At 55.2% G+C, this 19,415-nt stretch overlaps 1 protein-coding gene across 1 annotated transcript in view; it reads right to left on the bottom strand.

Annotated features, from left to right (window-relative positions):
- RASSF5 (Ras association domain family member 5) overlaps positions 1-14,626 on the bottom strand; it is a 75,147-nt gene extending 60,521 nt beyond the window's left edge. The window contains exon 1 of the mRNA XM_069545272.1: positions 14,121-14,626. Within this exon, the coding sequence (XP_069401373.1) occupies positions 14,121-14,583 (463 nt within the window). The 5' untranslated portion in view covers positions 14,584-14,626. The remainder of the gene's footprint in view (positions 1-14,120) is intronic.
- Between the last annotated feature and the right edge of the window lie 4,789 nt (positions 14,627-19,415).

The following is a 19,415-nucleotide window of genomic DNA, read 5'->3' as shown; positions in this document are numbered from 1 at the left end:
TGCCGACGCGGTCTCAGCTCCGGGCAGCTCAGAAGGGGCCTCTGCTTCCTCCAGGCACCTGTCACTCCGCTCTGGGTGTAGGAGAGACAAAGCAGGTGGGGTCCCCCCTCCAGGGCTCAGGGCCCCCCGCCGCATCCCTGGGACAGGAGGAGGAGCCTGGGCAGCTGGGAGACAGAGGGCGTGGGCCCAGCAGCCAGGGCCAGAGGTAACAGGAGGAGTTTGAGAGGATTTTTTGTTTTTTTGCTTTTGTTTTTAAAGCAGATACCACCTCTGAGAAGGGGCAAAAGGCCACCTCATCTCTTGCTAAGCTTGAGTATATTTTTGGTAGTGTTCCACAGACCCCAGAGATAAGGACAGCCAAAGAGCTTCACAGGAAGCTATGCCTCGGCCTTGGCAGGCTGCAGGGCAGCGGGTGAAGCTTCAACAGGTGCGCAGGTGTGAAAGCATGCGCAGGTGTCTGCACACAGGCATGCCTGATCCGAGTGCTGGGAGGTCACAGGAGGCCAGGAGCAGAGGCTCGCCCTCATGGGACAGCCAGCCTGCTGCAGGCAACTGGCATTTCCACACCTGATCTGATGTCATCTGATTTCAGAGTGCCAGTCACCAACCGAACAGCGACCAACTGGGTGAAGGAGACTTTTGCAGGAAGGGAAAAGTAAATAGATTACGTCTGAGGCCCTCTCTGCAGGAGAGACACACAACGCCTTCTTTATAGCCGCATCCCTGTAGCCAGGACCACCGGAGACTTCTGGAGAGAGCTGGGCCTGCGTCCTGCTGACCCCTGAGCAGGCTTTTATAATGACCTATGACTTGCTCCTCGGCAACACGCTTGCTCCGCTTCTAAGGATGCCTGGTGGGCTAATCCAGCCCTGTCTGTTAATTAAGTAGCATGATAAATTCAGTGATCAGAATTTTTCCAGAAAAGGTGTTTAAGAGTTTCATGGCCCTCCTCTACTTCTGCCTGGGCAAATCTTCAAACCCTATCTCTTTCATGGAGATGTGAGCGGCCCACCTTGGCCCAGGTAGGCTGGAAGGGGCAGCCAGTGCACTGGAGGCTGGTACCAATGACCCAGGGTGAGTCACTGCTCAAAGTCTTTCTGGGAGCAGCTGCCGGTGAGGGGTCTGCTGTGTGACCAGCATCATGTCAGCTGGTCTCTGCTGAGGTCATGTTTAACCAGTGTAACACCAGCCAGAGGTGGGGATTCTTGGCGCCATTTAATGCTGGGGAAAAGTGAGGCTCAGAGAGGTTAATCTGTACAAGGAAGGCCCTCCCACTCGGCCTCCAAGGTCCAGACTCAACTGGGCCTGCCTCACGAATAGATCTAGAGATTATCTTATTGTACTAATCAAAGTAAGTCAGAAAAAGACAGATACCATATGATATCATTTACATGTGGAATCTAAAACACGACACAAACTAATATACCTGTGAAAAGGAAACAGACATACAGATAGAAAACAGACTTGTTCCCAAGGGGGAGGAACGCTGTGGGTGGGAAGGACGGATGAGAGCTTGGGGTCAGCAGGTACAAACTGTTGTGCACTGGATGGATAACTAACGGGTCCTATAGTATAGCACAGGGAACTATACTCACTATCCTGTGATAAACTGTCACAGAAAATAACGTGTGTGTGTGTGTGTGTGTGTGTGTGTGTGTGTGTAATTGAGTCACTTTGCTGTACAGCAGAAATTAAACACAACATTATAAATCAGCTGCACTTCAATGAGGTTAAAACAAAGCTGGCGTGGCTCCAAGCCCCTTCCCTTAAATGCTACTTTGCAGGTTGCTCACGGAGCTGCAGTCTGCCGTGCACAGCCCACCACCCCGCCGTCCCTGCGCATCCTGCTCGCCCCTCCTCTTCCAGTCAATCTAACCAAATGCGGACATGAGTCGAACGAGCGGTAGCTGCAGGGCTGTGTCTGCCCTGACCTCAACGCTTGCCACTCCAGGCCTGATTGATTCCATTAAATCTATAACTCTTCGGGCCGGAGAGCAAAGGAGCAAGGAAATGCTCTGTTGAGTAATTCTTAAGGGCGGGTGGAGGGAAGAGGGTGGATGGGAAGACACGACTGAACATTTAAATTGAGGAACTCGGTCTTCAGCTGTCCTCTCTATGAGGGTCACAGTGTGTGTTAGGCTATTGATGAGGATCGATCATTTAGGCTCCAAATAGGGATTAAGATCTAGGGAATTAAAATTCTCACTTTTTAAGCTGTAAAACTGTAATCAGGAAAATCAGATTTTCCAGAGTTAAGATCATACGATCTTCTAAACGCTTCCACAAATTGGGCTCAGAGATGATCTTTCAGTTTAGGTCTGTCCCTAAGGCTCAGTGTTATCACCCACCCAGATGCCTACCTGGGCCTGAATGCATGAGAGAACAGCACGGAGACAAAGGGGAAAGCTTATGGTACCAAAGAGCCAGCCAGCAAAGAGAGGCCGCTAGAGGCCAGGAAGATGAGCAGAGCCCGTCAGGGAGGGGTTTCTGGCCTGACCGCACGGCTCTGACCCTCAGCCCGGGGACTGACTTCTGTGACTCCTCTCATCTGTGAAACAGAATCACCGCTTTCCCACCCTCACCATATAGAGGTCTACAGAGGATGGAATAAATGACATTTAAAAGAAACAAAAACCCAGATAAACACAAATCCCTTGGATCTTTAACAGAAGACTGGTGCAGAAATGCAGGACAGAGCTAACTAGTCTGCTTCAGCAGGGAGAAGGCTGGACTGGAAGGCAGGAGCCCAGTCCCAGTCCTGGACCGGCCACCAGCTTGTTCTTCCCCTTGCCGCCTTTGTTTGAAAAAAAAGAAAAAAAAGGAGTTGATGACCTCCGATCCCGGGAAACTTTGGATTGCTAGTCTCTCCTCCTCATCTTCCACTCACCCACTCCGTCCCGTTACCCTTCCCCAGCGAGGACTGTGCTCACCCCAGTTCGTGCTGCGGGAGGAGGCTGCAGCCTAGTCATGGCAGGGCTGGGCTCCTGTCCAGCAGTGTTCTGCCCGGCAGCCTCCAGCCCCCAATAGGCACGACAGGCACCCCCACTAACCGTGCAGGTGAGAAGGCTTGGCTATGTCATTTCACTGCCCCAGGGGCCTGAGAAGGCCGACCCAGCAGCTTGGCAAGGTGTGATGCCCCTGGGAGCCACAGGATGCCCAGAAATGAGAAAGAGGGGTCACTCAAGATGCCCGTCTGTATTCCATCCACTCAGGGGCTGGATTGGGGTCACTGCTTGGCCCTCATGCTCAGTCAAGAACAAGCTGCTGAAACCCACAGCAAACCTGGGCTTCTGAAGTCCCGCCTAAACCTGGCAGGTCGGCAGCACCTGAGTGTTGGTCCTGGGGAGTCAGGAGGCGCAAGGAGGGGTGCTGAGCTCAGCACGAACTACCAGGTGGCCAGGGGCTCCCTCATGGCCTTCCCCTAGCCTGGCCCTCCCACCCCCGAACACCCCCAGCTGGGGTGACCCAGACCTACCTCGAGCCAGCCGGGCATTGGGGCGGAGCCCAGGGAGGGTCTGGGGCTTTAGGGACCCCCAGGGGCCCTTGGGGAGCCTGCGGAAGAGGCGCTGGAGTCGCAAGGTGACGGTTCCGAAGCAGGCAGAGGCCGCCTCCTCCACCCGGCCCTCCGTCATCCCGCTGGGCTGCTGGGGGATCACTAGCTTCTCTCCAGGCCTGGCGTAGGGCACAGGGCGACGAAGCAGAGAGCCGCTGGCCCAGGACTCCAGGCCTTGTGCGAACCAGGCTCTGCTGCAATCAGCCCAGCCTCCCTGCTCCTCCGAAGGCAGGCCAGGGCACTGGGGACCCTGGGCCAGCACCAGCCCAGCCGGACGGATGCCTTCTTCCCAGCTCAGGTCCCATCCCCTCCACCTCCCCCCAGCGGAAAACTTTCTATTCCTGGGGCTTTTAGCTTGATAAGATAAACATGCCCCCAAACGGGCTGCAGAAAGGGCCCGCCCTGGGCCTCGCTTCTCAGGAGCGCCTAGGAGTCTGAGAAATCAACGTCTCCAAAGTTTCAGCAGACGACAGGAGTGATCAGTTACCTCACGTGGGTGCCCAGCCCAGGAACTCGTTAATGGATCTCTTTGGGGATGTCGGATTAATAATGCTTTACCAGCTGCACAGGTTCCTAAGGGACGACGGGCTAATTCACATCCTCCCAGGCCCAGCCTGATGTGGGGGAAGAGCTCTCAGCTGCCAGGGCCCCTAGGAAGCGGTGTTGCCTCAAGAGGGTCAGGCCGCTTATCTGAGAGCAAATACCCCAGCAGAGAGGAGGCGGCAGAAGCCGGAGGGAGAAAGAGAACAGTCTCCCGTGAAGAGGCAGAGGGCTTCCCAGGCGGCGCTAGCGGTAAAGGACCTGTCTGCCAATGCAGGCAAGAGACTCGGGTTCGACCCCTGGGTGGGGAAGGCCCCCTGGAGGAGGAAGCGGCAACGCACTCCAGTATCCTCGCCTGGAGAATCCCGTGGACAGAGGGGCCTGGCGGGCTGCAGACTCGGGCACGACCGAGCAACTGAGTAGGCACACACACACGTGGAGAGGCAGCGCTGTTGTTCTCTTGCCCTAACGTGGGGTTCACAGGGTGTCCCCTCAACATGACTCGCAGAAGCACCCGAGTCCTGGGGGGGGACGTCCCCAGACAGGCTGTCACCCGGGCAAGGTGGGCGATTAGCGGTGGCAGAACCTTCTAGGAAGATCAGGGAGAGGGATCCTGCTTCCGTGCTGCCCAGAGGCTCCAGAACTCACCCACCGGCCGCTGGCAGGGCCCCACTTCACATGGAGCGGGGCGCCGTCCTCCAACCAGAGGAGAGCGACCCCAGAGGACCAGGGAAGCTGCGTCTACACCTCTGCGGGCTGAGTCCAGAAAGGGAACGCTCACGAGTTCAGCTGACAGTCCCGTGGGCCCTCGTGCAGCCTCCAACTTGGTTCTGCCCCTTTATGCTGTGGTTCTTCCCTAGGCCACAGAGGACGCTGAGTGACATCGTATCCCAGAGGCAAGGTCCTCCGGCCGCCGAGAGGAGAAAATGGTAGCACAAACCTAAACTGCACCTGGCCTTCCAAACTGCCCCCCTGACCACCTGCCCCCTCACAGGAGCTCTGGCCAGGAGGACCCAGCTGGACCACCCCTTCCTGCTGAGGCCCTCAGCACCTGGTCTAGGAACAATGAAGCACACAGTTTATAAGTCATCTATCTAATACAGAGGTGTCCCCAAAGGCCCCCTTCCGTGGGCTGGGACACTGGTCCTTTCTCCCGAATGCTCCCTCGTGGGGGACTGCTAATGGTGACCCTCTAGTTTACCCAGCAGCTTCCCTGGTGCCTCAGTGGTGAAGACTCCACCTGCCAGCGCAAGAGACCTGGGCTCGATCCCTGGGTTGGGAAGATCCCCCGGAGAAGGGAATAGCTGCCCACTCCAGTATTCCTGCTGGGAGAATTCCATGGACAGAGGACCCTGGTGGGCTATATATAGTCCATGGGGTTGCAAAAGAGTCAGACACAATAGCAACTAGACAACAAGTTTACCCAGCGGCTCTGCACAGACGAGACTCACAAGTGAGTCCAGGTCCTGAGAGGATACCAGCTCACCGTGCGAGGTCAGGAGCCCAGGTTCCTGGCCCCACAGGGACATAAGATCTTCACAAGGACCCAGGCTTTCCCGCCTGGCTAAGGACAGACAAGGGTGGCATTCCCATTCTCATGCTCAGAGAGGAGGACACGCACATGCTGGGGGAATTTTAAATCCTGAGTCATGTGTCATGGGGGAAAATCCCTCCTGAATGCCCCACTTGGGCTTGAGGAGGCACTGATCTCACTTCCCCTCTTCCTCATCACAGAGATGTTTGTGGACAGGTTAAGTCATTGGGGAAGCCAGCAGAAAAGAACTGGCTGAGAAGCCAGACAGGGCTTTGGAAGGTTCTAGAATCCTTACTCCTGATCTTTTGAAAACTTGGATAGATTTTCTACTGTAGGAATATTTTAGGAGGAACACAATGACCTCTTGCTGCCCCAGCATCTAAGCACTGACCCTCTGGTCAGAGGGTCATGCTGAAGAGTCCAGCCAAGGCCAACATAATTTGAAGGAACATCCTTCACCATCCTTCCCATACGTGCTGGGTTGCAATAAATTCTCACCATGATATACCCTATTTATAAAAAGGTCCTTCCAGGCTGCTTTTAAAAACTTTCAATACTAGAAGAGACATTTACATACTGTATGCTCAACCTCTTTTTTCTAAAAACGCTCAAGTTACAGCTGGAGTCTTTTGTTCCATTTGAATAATAAGGCATCTCTGAGTTTTCTTTGGGTTTTTAATACTTTCCTCAGTTGCAGAAAGGACATAATTGTTTCAACAGAAACCACAAAGCCTCCAGCTTCCATTTAACTTAGATGGAAAAAACAGCTTCCTCCAAGTCAGCAAGGAAAGTAAGTGATGACACCCAAATATGAGCCTGACCTGGAGACACACTGTCAGAGCTGGGGTAGGGGGCGGGGGGCTTTTTGCTGTCCCCAGCTCAGTCACACCATTGCCCGGAACAGGGAGGAGGCCCACGATATAAACCTGTTTATTTTCCAGTCCCAATCATCCAACTCTTCTTCCCATCATTGTCCCCTCTGAGACACAACCTAATTTCTCTTTGGTCCTGTGTCATGAACTCTGACCCTGGGTCACAGCAAGGAGGATCTTTTCCTGTTCCAGGAAAAGTCCTCAGCCTGCATTTCCACGCCCACCCTTCTACACACACCTAACACCAGTGGGGTGGGGGTGGAGACACACACACTTCTTCCTTTTATCGTGAGATTGAAGAAAAACGTCACCTTTTGCTTCAGGAGCTCGTGATTTACACATGCTGAAAATCTATTTAGAAACCAAAGCCTGAGAACAGGCTGAAGGGCCGCCAGCTCTCCACTGTCCAGGACCCGACTGATCCTCTAGCTTGGACAGGGCTTACCCACCCCTTGGCTCACCCCTCTCTGTTTCTGCATCTCTTTTTATGGACATTTCAGCATTTGTTGGCAGGTGAATGAGGAAGGTCCACTAGCTGGCGCGTTCAGTGACATTAGCTCACGGGGCAAAATGCTGCCTGTGTTGGGTTCTGGCGCTAACCCTCTGGGTCACCAGGGAAGCCCTTGACTCTCTGGATGCCGGGTCTCCTGGTCTGTGAGATGACCACGATCCACCAGCCCTGCCTGCCTCTCAAGGGCGCTGCTGGGCCCAGCAGAGCCAGTAGGCAAGAAAACACTTTCGATCCGGCCAAGGCATCTCTGAGATAAGAGTGATCTCTGCTCCCATAGTTCCTTGGCCATCCCCAGTACTTTCTTCTTTCGTGTGAATATCTCCATCCTTGTAGACTCACAGAATACCAATTTGCATCTTCAGCAAATATGACAATTCTCTCCCAGATCCGGCATCCAGGAGAAACAAAACATAAAAGGATTAAAAAAACAAAAAAAACAAAATGGGCAAAGAACATCACTCTTCTTTCAGACCTGACTTTTGCGGACCTGTGGTTTGATTTATGCAAGGTACACAGAAGCCAAGTTTTCATGTTTTAGCAGCCCTAAGCCAACAGCCACTGCAGACGTCTGAGTAAGATCTGCTCCGCCCTGGAAATGTTTGTTCAAGAAACAGGGAGGGGGAGCAGAAGGTGGCCTGCAGGCCCTTCGCTGAACAGCAAACACGACCCAGCCTCGCTGTGGTCACAGGCGAGAGACATACCCGGCTGCCTGCCTGGCTGCCCGCCCGCCCAGTGACACAGAGGAACTGCTGGAACTTTTCAACACCACCTCTTCCCAACCCTCGACGCAACATCTGCTCGTGCCCCCCGCACCCTGCCGACACCCTCAATGAGGCCAGGGGAACAGGGGTGAGCTGGAAAACCCTGAAGAACATCAGGGGGCGCTACAGCAGTCAGGGGTCATAGGACACAGCGCTCTCCGCCAGGAGGTTGGGCACGGGGCTGCTGTGCCAGGACAGACCTGCCGCTCTCCCCTCTTCCTCTCCAAACAAGGCAAACGAGAGCCCAGCATCAGAGCTTCCCTGTGGGTACATCTCTCAAGAATGCTCTCCGCACCAGGAGCCACAGGCAGGTTCCAACAGGCCCTGCATGAACCTGCTGGCCACGGCGGCCGACACCCCAGAGCAGAGGGCTCCCAGACTCCACCAGGCTCTGCCCACATTGGCAGGGTGCAGGGGCCCTTCAAGAACACCCAGGATCACCTCCCGGGTCCAGGTCAAGACGGCTCTGACCTTGGGGGAGCACTCCTGTGAGTCCTCCCCGGCGCCGATTTTACTCCACTTCCAGCAGGGGACTGAGCCTGCCCCCATCACCTCGTCCCCCGAAAGCCAGCCCAGCACCCCTCCCAGCCCTGAGATCCGGCCCGGAACACGTATGGAGAAGCTGCCAAAACTCTTGGAGAAAAACCGAAAGTGACTAAAGGCACAGCCATCTCCCGGGTCAGGGCCGGCCTTACCAGCGTCAGCTGCCTGCAGCACTTCCCGACCCAGCCGAGGAGAGCGACCAGGCCCCCGGGGGGGGGCGGGGGGGGGCGGGGGGTGCCGCGAGGCCCTCTGAGAGGCAGGAAGCCTCCCCCGTGGGCACAGCAGGACCACAGGGTGGCTACTGATGGAAGCCGGCGAGGGGGAGAGGTGTCCCCTCTGCATGCTCTGCACACCCACAAACACCTGCCCAAGGGTACTCCCCGTGTCATCGGAGGACGGCAACCAGGAAGGGCCTCTGATGAGGCCAGCTTCCTCAGCAGCCTCCACAGCGTCTCAGCAGGCAGGGCCAGAGCAGAACGCAGGTCCTTCCCCCGGGAGACTGCGGGCTGAGGGGTGGGGATCGGGAGGCCCCCGCGGGAGAGCTGTGGGGAAGCAGGGGCTGGGATGCCCCCATGAGCAGTGGCCAGAGGTTCCCCAGATGCCGAGCGTGGACCAAAGGCAGGAAACGGCGTGACAGCCTGAGCTGGTGCAGGCCACCTTCAGGGCAGGCCGGGTTTGCTCCGCATGAGGCTCTAAGCTCCTCTGCCCCTGCCAGATGGACGGGCGCCTCCTTCTCTCCGTCCGAGACCCCAGCAGAAGCCTCCCTGCGTCCTGACCTCGAGAATCTGCTCTGGGATGCATGTGGAAGCAGCAGGCAAAGGCTCCTCAGAGAAAAGGCACTGTGGACCCGTGAAGAATTCCTCTGGCGCGTATCATTCTTAGAGCCGTGCCGGGCCCGCCCTGAGTCTCAGCCACTCTCTGAGCCCCTGTGTCCCCTCCAGGGGCTGCAGCCAGCTTCCTGGGGCTAGAGGATCCCCTCGGCAGCCAGGCAGGGCTGGGGGCTGTCTTTCCCCTGTCCCTCAAGGCCTATCTGCCAGGCTTGGCGCCGGCTGAATTCACTGGTAATCTTGCGGAGAGGAGAGAGGATCCCGGATCAAGCCCACATAGCTGAGGGGAGATGTCAATTCACTTCCCCCCAATAACTCTGCAGGATCAGCCGGAGAACACACACGTTCATTACCAAGTCTGATTAGGCTGGCAGACAAGTGACATTAATCATTTTTGACTGTACCTGGGATTCAAGCCCCTCTTACTCCATAATCAGGAAATTTTATGCTCTGGTGGATAGGGGGGAAAAATTAAACCCACATTTAATCCTTTCACTTTCATCTTGTGAAAATACAGGAAGCAGGGAGGAGAGAGAAACAGCAGCAGCTTGGGTGCCTCAGATGGCCTCTCTCAAGGCGTCCAGGCCCTTCCTCTGTCCTCCCATGTCCCCCAGCCCTCCACCAGGACTCTCCCCAAGGAAAAACCCCAATCAGAGCCAGAAGCAGAGGAGGGGAGGGAGGTGGGGGATTCCACTATTTCTAACAATGAAATGTCCATTTCAGGGCTTACTTTTCCTAACCTCCAAGGCCAAGCATGGGCCTGAATCAATGAAAATACTTTAAGCTACATACTTCAGTGTGACCAGGTGTCCTGGACAAATGAAACACTTTCCAAGTGCCCCAGGTTCCTGGGTCTGCTACAGAGAGACTCAGTGTCCGTGTCCCAGTAACCTCTTCTGCAAAGAACCCAAGAGAGGGGCTGGGTCTGTGGGACTCTGTGGCTGCCACATAGGAGGGTCCACTCTGTGCAGAGAGGTGGGTTAAGCCCGACGACTGATGCTGTGATGAGACAGAGCTAGCAAGGCTCGACAAGGGGCTCTCACCCAGGAGGTCCCTGTTCCCATGCCAGCAGGCTCCACAGCAAACACTTCACACTCCCACCATAATACAGGTCTCCCACAGGAGGCAGAGGTCAGGATGGTGAGCTCCAGGGCCCCCCTTCACCCTACAACCCCAACCACATAATGCTTTACAGCTCTGAACACACCCCTCCGGGGAGGACCCGCTCCACTAGTAATGTGCAAGGGATGTCCAAGTATCCCTCTCTCAGTGTTGAGTTGGACTTAGCTTTTCCCATTTTCCAGACCATTTCCTATTCCAAGATGGCTAATGCATCCACCAAAACAAGATGAAAGGTTAACTCCATGTTCCTCCTGTAGAAGAAACGGTCCACAGCCTATAGGGACATTCCCTGAGAATAAAGGCAAAGGGCAGGCCGTGAGGGTTCCAAGGGTTGTATGCTATTGGCCATTCCCTCTTGGGATGCTGGAAACGGATTCTCACCACGGCCACTCTCCCCCCACCCCCCCCACCCCCGCCACACACGACTTCATATAATCTCTCTCTCTCCGCCTCCCAGTCCCCACCAGATTTCCTTCTCTATCTAATAAACACGAGTTCTTTAATCCTAGAAATGAATATCAACTTTGAACGTCTCCTGTTGGCAAATCCAGCATTAACCAGAGCTCCGTTATAGTCCTTGAAGTAGGGATAAGCTTGAGATAGAGGAATTTTCACGGAAAAGACAGTGGGAAGACAGTTTTCTAAAAGCTTCCCTTATTAAAAGCCCATTTTGCCAACATAGCTCCCACCCAGTGTCAACCTCCTGCTGAGACAGATGTCATTTACACAAGACATTTACGCGTATTTCCAAGAGCTGGGAGATCTAAGAGTAAAAACAGACTGCCTTTATCAGGCACGAGACTGTGCTCTGTGCTGGGGACAAGTGGTACAAATACAAGATGCTAGGGTCCCGATGACCTTGAGGCCACCAACACGCTGCGAGGATGCCCACAGCAGGAAGGAGCGGCACGGCCCGCCTGGGCTGCGCGGGACACCCTCTTCCCGCATCCGCTCAGCAACCAAGCAGAGGTGGAAAACTGCTCCCACTGTTCGGAAAGGTGATCCTAAGAAGTGTCGGGAGCCCAGGCAAATTGTTACAGCTGCTGGATGGGAGGGGATGATAATGACATTTATAGTGCCCTAAACATTTACATTGCCTTCTACCAGGCACTGTTCTAAGCCCTTTCCATATGTTAATTCATTTAATTCTCACATGAACACAATTGAGAAGGTAATGCTATCATCTCCATTTTTTAAAACACAGAAGTGGAACACAGAGGTACTCAGGGTCACACAGAGACTAATCGGCAGAATGAGGATTCAAACCTAGGTCTTCTGGTTCCAGGCTGCTCTCTTAGGCACTGCAGAGTACTGCCCTTCACAAGTCATGTTTCTGGCCCTTGCTTTTTAAAACAAAGGCAAAACAAACGCACCCCACCATGGAATTAGAACTTCAGTTGAAAGAAAGATGATTGGTGAGTTTGACCTGCTGTGTCTCTACCTGCCAGCCATTAGAACATTTCTCAACTGCTAATATTAATAATGACCAACAGAGGCTCCTCTCTGTAGCCCCTTGATTCCAACTCTGCTCCCTTTCTGGTGTTCAGACATCCCTGGTTGGTACTAACCCACCTAGCTGAGGGGTACCAAGTCACGCAGAAATCACTATTCACCTGGGGCTTCCTTTCACAAGAAACTGTCTAATGTGAAAGTATGAAAGTGAGAGTCACTCAGTTGTGTCCGACTCTGAGACCCCATGGAATTCTCCAGGCCAGGATACTGGAATGGGTAGCCTTTCCCTTCTCCAGGGGATCTTTCCAACCCAGAGATCGAACCCAGGTCTCCTGCATTGCAGGCAGATTCTTTACCAGCTGAGCCACAAGGGAAGCCCTGCATAAATTCATTTAACCATGGAGTATCACGCATATACACAAATAAACACAGAGACACCATTATCAATAACAGCCCCACAAGTCGTAAAACTATATGCCAAATGTTCAACAATTGATACAGTCCTCCAGTGTCTTTTCCACTCTTACTTTTAAACTTTTCTCGGTTTTTGCCATGCTGCACGGCTTGCAATATATTGTTTCCCGATGAGGGATCGAACCCCGCAGCGGAAGCACCGAGTCCTAACCACTGGACTAACTGGAAGTCCTCAGTGTCCTAATACAAACTAGAATTCCAGTGAAGCAGCTGTCCTGGGATTCCAGCACATTAAAACCCATTACAAAGAGGATACTGCCTCTCTATGTTACTGTCGGGAGGCAGTCAAGTACCCCAGGGCCCTTGAGAGGGCAGAAGCTGCAAACACATCTGTGGGAAAGTTGCATTTGATTCTGCTGAAGGTCAGGGCGATTTGCCGAGTGACAGCAGCCCTCCGCCCACATCACACATTTCTGTGTCCATCCCCCTTTCCTTATTAATTAGCACCTGAACTGAGTTCTGATGGTGGCGGGAGCAGAACCCACCCCCACCTCCCACACTCCTCTTCCGCTCGATCCTGGCTTCGAGTCTGAGCTCTGCTTCCCTGAAGCCAGCTGCAGTGGGGAGCACACTGAGCAGCCTCGGCTGGGGACTGCAGAGAGGCCGGGCCAGGCTTTCCTGATGAGGGCGTAATAGCTGCTGCTGCACAGTGCTACAGCTGGATGGGAGATGGGGGCTGCTGTCATGAGGGAAGAGGCTTGACTGAAAGATGCAACCCCAGGCCATTTCCAGAGAGGCTTTCTAGACGCTGTACCATCGTCTGCACTTTGTGCTTCAGATATTTAAAATACCTATATAAACACATACGCACATGGGGGTGGGTATCGTCAAATATGACCACAGCAAATATGGGGTGGGGAACAAGAAAAGAAGAAATCTATTTTTCTAGAGAAATCTAATAGGAAAAAAATCTATATTTCTAGATAAGTCTAACAGGAAAATCTATTTTTCTAGATAAATCTAATAGGAAAAGAAGAAAAGAAACATCACTGAAGAAATATACACACCTAACTGCTGGAAGAGAAAAATAACAAACCCCCAAGAAGACCGCAAATGTGCTCAGAAAATCTATACGGTGGATGTCCAGTGTTTTATAGTCAGGCTTTGAGAAGATTCTGGCTCAGAGGAGGAGGCTGGAGGGACCTGAGAGCTCTGGGGAGAGTGAGACAGGGCAGGTAGTTGGGGAATTCTCGAGCCTGATGCCTGGTGCAGTAGCCAGTAGGAGGAAGGGGAGGAAGCAGGGCCCAGCCAAACATCAGAGCAGAGGGCAAAGGTCCGAGCGGCCAGAGGTGGAAGGCCGGAGAGGGCATGGATCCAGGGTCACTTCACCCTCTTCTCAAGCCTCATGGCCTCTGTCCATCCAAAGCCCAACCAGGTCTCTTCCCTGTCCCCACAGGTCACCCTGGAGGAAGGGTGTACCACAGGCAGGCAGACAAAGTTATCTGCCATTGTCCTAATAAGCAGGGGCCAAACGGTCATCTCAAGAGTAGCCTCACAACCCACTCTCAAGAAGCTACAAAAAAGCAAGAGAGGGCCCTGGAGACAAGGGAATGATCTGGTAGCATCAGGCATCAACCCCAGCCTCTGTGTGTGTGTGTCTGTGTGTGTGTGTCTGTGTGTGTGTCTGTGTGTGTGTGCGTGTGTGTGTGTGTGTGTGTGTGTGTACTGGCTGTTTCTGGAGAGGGGCAAGGCGCGCACCTGTCAGAGGAAGAGGTGTTTGTTAAATATCGCATAAGCATACCTAAGGGCACTAAGGAGCAGAGTGTGTCCAGGGGCTACCTCCCTCGGTGAAACCCCCGGTCTCCCCTGGAGCCGGAGCGGGCAGCGCCCCCTCTCGGCTCGCCCCAGCCCGCTCGCTCGCAGCCTCTCGCGGGCGGGCTGCGGTCTTCCCGCGCCCCCCAGCCCCGCCCCGCCCGGACCCTCACACTTACTAGCGCAGCGCAGCGCGCGCCGCCACACCTCTCGCCCGCACAGGTCGCACCAGCCGCGGCCGCCCCGCAGCGCCAGTTCCACGAAACAGTGGCCCTCGCCTCGCTCCGCCGGGACGCGGGGGTCCTGCGGCTGCTCGAAGATGCTGCGCACGTCGCGGGGCCGGGGCGCGCCAGGCCGCCGCCGCAGTCTCTGCTGCAGACCAGGCCGGAGAGGGCGAGCGGGTCGCGAGGCCCGGGGCTGGGGCTCCGGGTCCCCCCGGGCGGCCCTCCGGGCACCGCGTCTCTCGTGCGCCCCTGGCGCAGTGGAGAGGGGCGCGGGGGCGCAGCGGCGCGAGGAGTGGCCCGGCGGCGGCGGCGGCGGCGGCAGTTCGGGGCCGCTCAGGCTCTGCAGATAGCGCGGCGGTTCTGGCTCCAAGAGCAGCCGGTACGGGCGCTGCCCGATGGCCGGGGACGCCATGGCCATGCCGGGCGGCTCTCCGCGCTGGCGCTCCTCCCGAGTCCGCCTCGAGAGCGGGGCGGCCCCAGACCGGCGCGCCTTTAAAGGGGCCGCAGCCGGCGGGGCGGGGCGGGGGCGGGGAGACCTCGGAGAGGCAGGAAGGACGACCCACGGGAACCACCGACCGCCCTGAACAGGGGCGGCAGTGGGGGACGCCTGGGCGAGTGTGGATTCCGGGGAGTCTTCAGGTAGCCGGGGCAGCTGAAGGGTTGCACGTGGAAAGCTTCTTACAGGACAACTCGGAAGAGGCTTTCTGTGGGAGCCTCCTGCCTTCAGCCCTCCTCTCCTCTCTCCCATCCTTCACCCCAACCCCAGATTTTCACCCGCCAACCCCAGGTTCCCACGCCCCCAATCCACAGTCCAACCCGCCCCGAGGAGGGAGCGGGCCGGAGGGAAGGGCTTAGAAACGGAGAATGGGGGTCCAGCGAGACGTCCGCCGGCTCAGAGTCGGCCCGCTGGCCTCCCGGTTTTCACGCGCCCCCCGGCCCTTCCCCTCCGGCGCTCGCCGCAGTCCGCCGCCCCCGCGCGCCCCGAGCCCGGCGCACGCAGGGGATGCCCGGCTGCGGCTCGCGGGCCCACGGCGGCTCCGAGTCCCGTGACGGCGGGGGACGCTTCCGATGCTGATGGCAGCGGGCTGTCCGCGCGCCGCGTCCACCCTGGTTGGATTTCCCCTTTCGCAGCAGCCCTGGCCGGTAGGAGAGTCCTTTCCCGGAAGACTGGAGTTCTGGTGATCCTAGGTCCGTGCCAACACTCCGGGCCCCCGTGGGTTGGGAGAGCTTTCCTTTCTAAGTCAAATCTGCCTCTCCCCATAGATGTTCTAGTAATTACTGTGGAAATACCACCACCACCCCCGCCCGCAAAAGCCCTGCTTTGCACCTGGTGTGGACAGCCCGCCTGTGGGACTCAGAGAGAGATTCCTTTCTATCAGTCCGAGGACAGGCTTCACAACCTCCCCACTCCTCTCGATTTTAATGCTCTGCTGTCCTCGCCTTGAAAGCCTTAACAGTTTTTGAACAAAAGGCTAGCATTGTCTTTTAGCCCTGTGTCGCACCAAGTAGGTAAGCGGCCCTGCCCATCTCTTCTGGGTGGGGAACCGGGCTTGCTGGGGCTCCGAACCTGTGTCCCATCACAGACCTGCTGTGTGACCCTGGGTCCTCTCTAGCCTCTGTAGCTTCCTTAGCGGGAAACTGGACTGGGAGTGAGCAGACACTTAACGCTTTGCTCCTCCTCTCTGGTTCCATCACTCTGACTCAGTGGTCACTCGAAAGGTGCGGTTCAATTTGGTTGATTTAGTAGAGGTCACCAGCGAATCAACTTGAGAAACACATGGTCTGAATTCTTCTAGACCTGAGTTGCTCCCTCCCCTTCCCAGGCCAGAGATGGGTCTCCCCCTAGTGTCTTCTAGGGGAATCCTCACTTTTGCTTTTGGATTTCCCCTTGGAGGTTCGTTTTTAGGTGATTCCTAAAATTTCAACAGTCGAGAGGCCAGGGAATGCCCAGCTTGCTTTGGCCCACGGCTTCTCCCTTATGCTGGTGGCAACCATGGATCCTTTGATCCCTAGGTCTCAACCAAAAGTTCTCACCTCATGAGGCCGTTTCTGAGTGCGTGGCAAGAATGTGGCCAAGAGCACAGAGCTGTGAAGCGGAAGGTGGGAGATGGGGGCCTGTGAGCCACAGCCACCCCACTCTGCTCCCCTCCTGCCCCTCTCCTCTCCCCTGTCTGAACCTTGCTTTCTCTCCATCAGTGGTTTTCCAATGCTGCCATACATCACTGTCACCTGGAGGGCTTGTGGAATTACAGATTACCAAGCTCCACCCCCTGAGTTTCTGAGTCAGTTTGTCTGGGCCTGGGGTTTGGGATTTTGTATATTTTTCTTTCCCATTATGGTTTATTACAGGACACTGACCGTAGTTCCCTGTGCTGCGTGGTAGCCATTGACCGTAGTTCCCTTGTTGCTTGCCCATCCTTTATGTAACAGTTTGAGATTTTGCATTTTAAACAAGTTCCCAGGCAGTGTTGACGCTGCTGGCCTATTACTTTAGATCGAAGGTGGCAAGAAGAAAATAGGATTCTCTGTTCTTTGCCCCGCAGAGCAGGTGAAGTTCAGTGGGACACGGCTGAGAAAAACACAGTGGGGGATAATTCTGCAATGTTTCGTTGCAGATGTTGACCCAGAAAAGACCTATTTGCCTTTGTGGTCTTCTTTCCCTCATCTCTCCCACTTCTCCTGCAAGCAGTTCTCGAGAGGCCGTTGCAGAAGCCTGTGTTGTGTATGTTTGCTTGAATCCAGCCTGTATTATCCACCTCTGGCCACAGGCTTGAGACTTGTTTGAAGATCTCTTCCTCCAACCTTGGGAGAGCAGAGGGCTGGGAGAGGCCCAGGGTGTGGGCCAAGCTCGAGCTCTGGTGATAGTCTGATGTGGCAAGGAGAAGCGACCTGGCAGAGTGCGTCACCAAGGAGCCAGTTTTGAGATGCCGTTTGTGAAATTACCACCAATGGCCATTTCTGTCCTCCACCCCCCTCCCCTCAGCATGAGTTTGGGCAGCCCAGCCCAGATTCCTGGGATGGAGAGGCTCACGGGATGAGTGTCTCCTCTGGCCCTGGGAAGCTGAGGACTGTCTGGAATAATCAGGCATAAACCCCTTTGCCCAGGTTCCTGAGCTGGGCAGAAAAGTGCTCCGGTTTAGCTGTCGTGCCCCAGCTCTGATCTGGAGGAGTGCAAGGAGAAAGCGCTCTAGCAGGGCCAGAGCCCTGCATGTGGCTTCCGGGACAGAAGGGAGAAAAAGTGGAGATAACATAATTCCATGTGACCAACCTGAAAAATGTATCAAGTTTATCTCCCAGTTCATCTCCCTGAGCTAGAGACTGAGGTCAAGCGAGGCTGCTGCCTCTCCCAAACCCCAGCAGGAGGCTCTCTGCCGGGAACTTGCCTCTTCTGATGTCATCTTTCCCAGCCCAGTCTCCTTCTTCCCCAGAAGAGCATCCTCTCCCATCTCACACACACAGCCCATTTTCCTTCATCAGGGAACTACTAAATAAACTCCAGGCTCATGGCAGGGTCAGGACCTGGGGTACTGCCTGATGATGAACTTCGGCACTGCTCGGGATGCTGGCCACAGGGGCGAGACCACAGCATCTGCTGAGACGCCTCCACTGGGAGTTTTCTCCCCTCGTTAGCAGATCCTCTTGGCTCGGAGCCGCTGGCTTTTTTCTGCTTGTGACTCACTCCCAGAAGAGTGGGTGTGCTGTTTCTCCTTTTGACCAAAGGGAAGGGTGCTGACAGTGAGTCTGAGTGTGTGAGGTCACTTCAGAGGTGGTCTCTTGGTTCCCCCAGTGGGTGAGTTGTTTCAAGGCTATCTCCTAACACCCCCACCCCATCCCACTCCACGCCCCCACCCACCAGGGAGCTTCCAAGTAGGAAGGAAAAGAGGAGGCGAGAATGTGGCCTGACTTTCTGAAGGGGAAGTTTCTGGGTTTGTCTGGCTTGGAGGCATTTGAAGTCGCCTGAAACCCCCAAAGGGACTTAGGGACCTCCCAGTGATTATGCCGGTACAACTGTCTGCTTGGGGTCACTGGACCTGTCAGGACAGGTCAGGCTACGCTGCAGTAAACAACCCCCACATCCCAGTGCCTTGCACCCAGAGACTGCTTTCTCACTCACACCACATGCCCCCTTGCCTGTTGGTGGGGAGACTTTGTTCCTCAGAGTCAGGGATCCAGGCTGCTGGAGGCGCCACGTAGCATGTTGCCCAGCAGAAAACCAGAGGGACGCAGAGATCCCCGAGGCTCCGATAGCAGCACGCAAAAGCTCCAGCTGCTTCTGCTCGCTCCTCGTCGGCTAGAATTAGTTCTAAAGCCCACCCTCCACAAGGAGGGCAGGAAGTGCGTTCCTTTCTTGTGCTCAGGATGGCAAGAGCTGGAAGTACTTGATCAACAGCACAAATGACCCCTCCCTGCCGTCCTTAAGAGCACAGAGCAATTACTCGTTTAACAAGGGATCACCCAACATCCACTGCATCTCAGGTGCTATTTTAGGCATCAAAGGTGCGACAGTGAAATGGCCATGTTCCTGAAGCTAATAGAAGTTTAGGTGGAGAGTCAGCTACTAGACATGTCAACCTGAGTGTAACAGAGCCTCAGGTCATGCACACTTGGTGGCAAAGCGCAGTGAGGGACAGAGAGCAGCAGGGGCTGTTGGATTGGACTGGAGGCAAGAAGCACCTCTCTGAGGGGCAGACGTTTAAACACAGCCCCGAGTGGAGCCAGCCCGTTGTCTACCCGAGCAAGGAAGGTCCAAGCTGAAGGAGAGGCAGGCATAGCGGCCCCCCAACCTTCCCAGACTTTATGAGCATGAGTTTCTTCCAAATGTGGATTCCAGCCCCTCCCTGCAGAGATCAGTTCCCTAAGTCTGGACATTGGCTTGTATCTTATGTGAGTTTGATGAACATGACTCAGAGACCACACTCTGAAAATGGGCAGCGGGCAGTTGGGACTGTGTGAGCTGCTCAGTAGACGTCTGAGGAAAAGCGCTCTTACCTTGAGAAACTGCTGGAGAATGCCTCTTCCTCACGGCTTCCTTCCCCTCCCGGCAGCTTCTGCACGCAGAGCTCAGCCTCCTCAGAGAGTGGGGAGCACCTTTCACTGCTAGACTGTGAGCAGGCACCATGACAACACATTGTTGGGGAATTAGAGTGTTTGTGGTGGTCCTTTGTAAAGTGCAGTGTGTTATATACATATTTACTCCAGAAACATGCATTGAATACCTGATATATGGCAAGCACCCTTTGCTTGAATGAC

This window comes from Ovis canadensis, chromosome 12 (genome assembly GCF_042477335.2).
Source record: "Ovis canadensis isolate MfBH-ARS-UI-01 breed Bighorn chromosome 12, ARS-UI_OviCan_v2, whole genome shotgun sequence".
Taxonomy (NCBI): domain Eukaryota; kingdom Metazoa; phylum Chordata; class Mammalia; order Artiodactyla; family Bovidae; genus Ovis; species Ovis canadensis.
Note: the sequence above shows the minus strand (reverse complement) of the source record. Positions and strands in the feature narration are given on the sequence as shown.